Below are 4,053 nucleotides of genomic sequence, written 5' to 3'. Positions count from 1 at the left end.
CTGGCTCTTAGCATAGCACGTACTCCCCTGAGTGACTCGTGAAACAGACAAATGAGCTCGCTCCAGCAAGTCAACAAAGTGATACGGCTCGATGGCGTACCCAGCCGCCATCCTCAGCTTCAGAGCAAGGCCCATTGTCATGGCATGTTCGCCGGCGTTACCCGTCGTGATAAAATTGGTGTTTCTAGCCTCGGTCCCATGCTTGTCGCCCGAAGCAAACAGTTTATTCAACCAGGAGTTGACGATCCTGGAGCACCTTCCCTCCTTCACAAGCTCAACACGCCCATTATCGCGCAGTTTCGGCTTGGAAGCCCACTTCAACCGAACCATGGTATCCTCTCGATCGCGGGACGAAGGACACATGGCAAACCCCGCCGCAAAAGCCAGGCAGTACTCATTCACCGACCCGGCCCGGAAGTTGTCCGCGTCGACAAACCCAACATAACGACGCCCCGGACACAAGGCCGCGGCCAGGGCCACGCCGAGGATGATGCCCTCCCCCTTGCCGTCGCGTATTGTCCCGTCGGCCCCGCACAGGTCGGGCATGCCGGCCTCCTTGAAGGCGGCGGCGGCGGCGGCGTCCTTCTGGTGGATGGCCAGCAGCAGCCTCCGCTCGCCGCCAAACGCCTTGACCATGGCCACCTGCTGGGCGTACTCGTCGGCGTCGCCCCCCCGCTGGCAATTGGAGACCAGGATGACCAGGCACGGGGCCGGGATGGCCGAGATGACGCCCCGGATCACCGACACCTCCTCGTCCTTGCAGGGCACCACGATCACCATCTCGGACAGGATGGCGTCGAGCGTGCCCCCCGAGTAATACTCCGTCTTGGCCTCGCCGCCGGCGTCCGCAAGGGGCTCGGGGATGTGGTGGACCTCCCCGGCTATTTGCAGCAACCCGAACCTGCGGGTTTCGGAGGGGCGTGTTAGTCTCATGCTGCCGCTTCGTGGTGTGTGCTTGTGGGCGGTTTGGGTCCCTTCAAGGGCGCTGAGGTTCCGGAGCGTGGCGGAGGCAAGGCTGGGGAATGGTAAGAATGGTGGTTCCGGCCATGTAAGCGAATGATATAATACCCGCGGCTGCGAGCTGAGCACGGTGACCGACATTATTATGTGGTTGACTTTCTAGAGGTTGCTGCGAGGTATGCAAGTTGACACCGTTGCTGTGACCGCAGCCGCGTGTTTTCGGAGGAGTCCTGTAGTTTTGAAGTCCAAAGGTGAGAAGAGAGGCCGTCATGGTTGTTTGTTACCTGCATGACTGCGGCGCAAGGAAGACGCGGGCAGAGAAAAGAAAACCTTGGCGCAGGTGTGGTGAGCTGAAGTCGTACAAACGAAGCCCCCAACAGCGTCCGACGGTCACGGTATGGCCGGGTGTTTTATCCCCCCACGTAAGGGCGTAAGTCTATTATACGGACATAGCTGGGACCCGTGGGAGTGGTACACATGAGCGTGATCAAAATTGGCAATTTCCCCAGCGCGACAATAACGCATGGTGATTGGCACGAGGACTATTTGGAGGTGTGATTTGGGGTTCGAGACTGCGAGGTTAGCCTCATGCAAGCGATAGCACTGCCGGCCGTACTATCGATCCAACCACCCGTGGACCGTATGTAGGGGGGGAAGGGGGGAGGGGAGTGGAGGGGAATGGGAAGTAACGACAAGAATAGGATGGTGGCTTTGGCTGAGGAGTCTAAAAAATGGTCTTCCATTATGATCAGCCATCGCAACTGTTATTAGTATCCGCAATAGCATCTGCACTCACGCAAGGATGGCGTGATGCGTGCAGTCGGGCACCGTTGGCCGTACATAGTCGTCCGTGTCTAGTGTACTATTAGTACTCCCACTCGTATTCCAAATCAGAAAGTTTCTCTCGAATGGTCAGTTTCCAAGGGCTAAGACACCGCACTTCGTCGGCATGTCGGTTGGCCAAACTTTGACTCGACAAACGTCCAAAGTGTCCATTCCAGGGTCCCCGACTCCCGAACCGGGCGAGCATTGCGCATCCGTGGCTTCCACACCTGCGTGGGCCGTTATCTCGAGTGCCACGGCTTCCCGAGCATAGCCTCATGACCCACCTCACTTGCCGAGGGGATCCGTGGGTTGATTGGCGGGGAAAGATTGGTGCCACAGTGCCGCAGACTCATCTTATCGGACATGGGCAGCGGCATGAGCATCGGCATGGACAGCATCGCACTCCCAAGCTGCCGGAACCGAGCGTGGTTGCCAACGAACCAACCTGAGTCCAACACGCAGCAGGGAGGCTTGCCAGGTTCAGTTGGTGAGACGGATGTTCTCTGCAGGGAAGGGAATGAACCGGGGAGGGAGGCCAGAGCACACGCGCGGGGAGACGGGCGCATTTGGACATGACCTCGGGCAAGTTGGACATGACTAAGGGCGTCAGGGCCACGCGCATCCCACGCTAACTCAGGTAATAGCCATCACCCCCTCAAACCTCGAACCCCTCGACCCCCTCTCTTCGGCTCGATGGCGTGGAGTCGAAGGCTGCAAGGGTTTTTCTGCGGGAAGGCCAAACAGGCAATCCACTTTCCTGCATAGGGCTGGACGGCCGGTTCTGGAGTCCTGAGAGGTCCAGGATGGGTGCTGTTGGTCTCTGAAGGGCTCCGCGTGAGGATTCCGGGCGGCGAATCACAGTGGCTAGGGAAGATTTGACTGGGGACAAACACGGTCGAATGCAGGAAATGCCCACTCGCGGAAGCCCTGCCGCTCGCCGCCAAAAAAAAAACACGCGGAGAAGCGAGACTCGTGTGGCAGAATGGACCATCCCAAAAGGGACCAGGGGGCTTGGTTTTGAAGTCTGAGGGTTAGGGGAGGTTCAGGAGACCAAGACCACGCAGGCACTCGTGGCACTGCAGGGGATCTTGGGGGACCCGGGCAACCCCTGCCCCGAGACGGGCGAGGCAAGATCGATTGCGTGCGTGTCCCGCAGATCCTTTTGGTCCTGTGGCGTCTGCCAAGTCGGCCCCGGAAAGACCATGGCGTCCAATAGCCATGTCTTGAAAAAGCCACGGTGGGGAGGGCCGGGGACAGGCGGAGGAACTCCTTGGCAAACTGCCGAAGATTCAAAGATTCGGAGGTCGAACTCGGCCAGATTTGACGACATAGCCCGCCCTCGAGGCTCTGGTTGTGGGAAATGGACATATTTCTTTGAATGTTGCTCCGGTCCGCGTCACCGCCGACGACGCCGATGATGGCCTTAAAAAGGGGCTTCATCCCCCATCCGGGAGGGTGTCAGTTTCACTTTGGAGGACAGCATTTACTGGAGTACAGCAACAGAAACGATATATCTCAAAATAGAAACGGCATCACCGGCAGTACGAGCATAGCCAACATCACGATAAAAACAGCCACGTAACCGCAGTTGAAACCCATACGGCACGATCCATAGTTCCATACCACAACCCTCCCATCACCACACTGCAACCAACACAACACCAACACCAACATCCACACCCACAAACATCATGACCACCCAAAAAACAATCCTCTTCCTTGGCGCCACCGGCGGCGTCGGCCTCTCCGCGCTCCGCCGCTCCCTCGCCGCCGGCCACACCTGCATCGCCCTCTGCCGGACCCCTGCCAACCTCACCGCCCAGCTCACCAACACCACCACCAAAAACAACAACACCACCACCACTACCACCCTCCCGCCCAACCTGCACATCATCACCGGCAACGCGCACAACCCCTCCGACCTGCGCGCCTGCCTGACCCACCCCTCCACTACCTCATCCGGCGGCAGCGGGGTGGATATCATCGTCAGCTCGATCGGCGCACGGCCGACGCTGCGGGGGATGTCGGATCCGCTTGTGTGCGAGAAGGGGATGGAGGTGTTGTTTGGGGGCGTTGAAGGCCGTGTAGGGAGCAAAGGAGCGGAAACGGGATAGGGAGGGGGGCAAGGATCAAGGGTGCACGCGGCTGTGGTGGTCAAGTTCAACGGGGAATTTCCGACGGTGCGCCGGGAATGTGCCCGGTTTTGGTTGCCGGCGTTGGATCGGCGTTGCTTGTTGGATAACGCCGCCAATGTGGATAAAAAACCGG

General features: G+C 59.0%; 3 protein-coding genes across 3 annotated transcripts in view; 1 reads left to right on the top strand and 2 right to left on the bottom strand.

The window, feature by feature from the left end:
- Positions 1 to 1,101, bottom strand: part of CHGG_05339 (uncharacterized protein) — a gene marked incomplete at both ends in the record, with an annotated part of 1,651 nt that extends 550 nt beyond the window's left edge. The window contains one exon of the mRNA XM_001221433.1: positions 24 to 1,101. Within this exon, the coding sequence (XP_001221434.1) occupies positions 24 to 1,101 (1,078 nt within the window). The remainder of the gene's footprint in view (positions 1 to 23) is intronic.
- A 1,038-nt stretch (positions 1,102 to 2,139) lies between these two features.
- CHGG_05338 (uncharacterized protein) lies at positions 2,140 to 2,351 on the bottom strand (the record flags this gene model as incomplete). The annotated part of the gene is made up of 2 exons (XM_001221432.1): positions 2,140 to 2,195; positions 2,309 to 2,351. The coding sequence occupies 2 exons, from the start codon at positions 2,349 to 2,351 to the stop codon at positions 2,140 to 2,142; spliced, it is 99 nt and encodes a 32-aa protein (XP_001221433.1).
- Positions 2,352 to 3,476: 1,125 nt separating this feature from the next.
- CHGG_05337 (uncharacterized protein) lies at positions 3,477 to 3,899 on the top strand (the record flags this gene model as incomplete). Its single annotated transcript, XM_001221431.1, has 1 exon — positions 3,477 to 3,899. One exon carries the CDS (start codon positions 3,477 to 3,479, stop codon positions 3,897 to 3,899), a length of 423 nt encoding a protein of 140 aa, XP_001221432.1.
- Positions 3,900 to 4,053: the final 154 nt, after the last annotated feature.

This window comes from Chaetomium globosum, genomic scaffold (assembly GCF_000143365.1).
Source record: "Chaetomium globosum CBS 148.51 scaffold_3 genomic scaffold, whole genome shotgun sequence".
NCBI lineage: Eukaryota > Fungi > Ascomycota > Sordariomycetes > Sordariales > Chaetomiaceae > Chaetomium > Chaetomium globosum.
The sequence above is the reverse complement of the archived record's forward strand: the minus strand, read 5'-3'. Positions and strand labels throughout refer to the sequence as shown.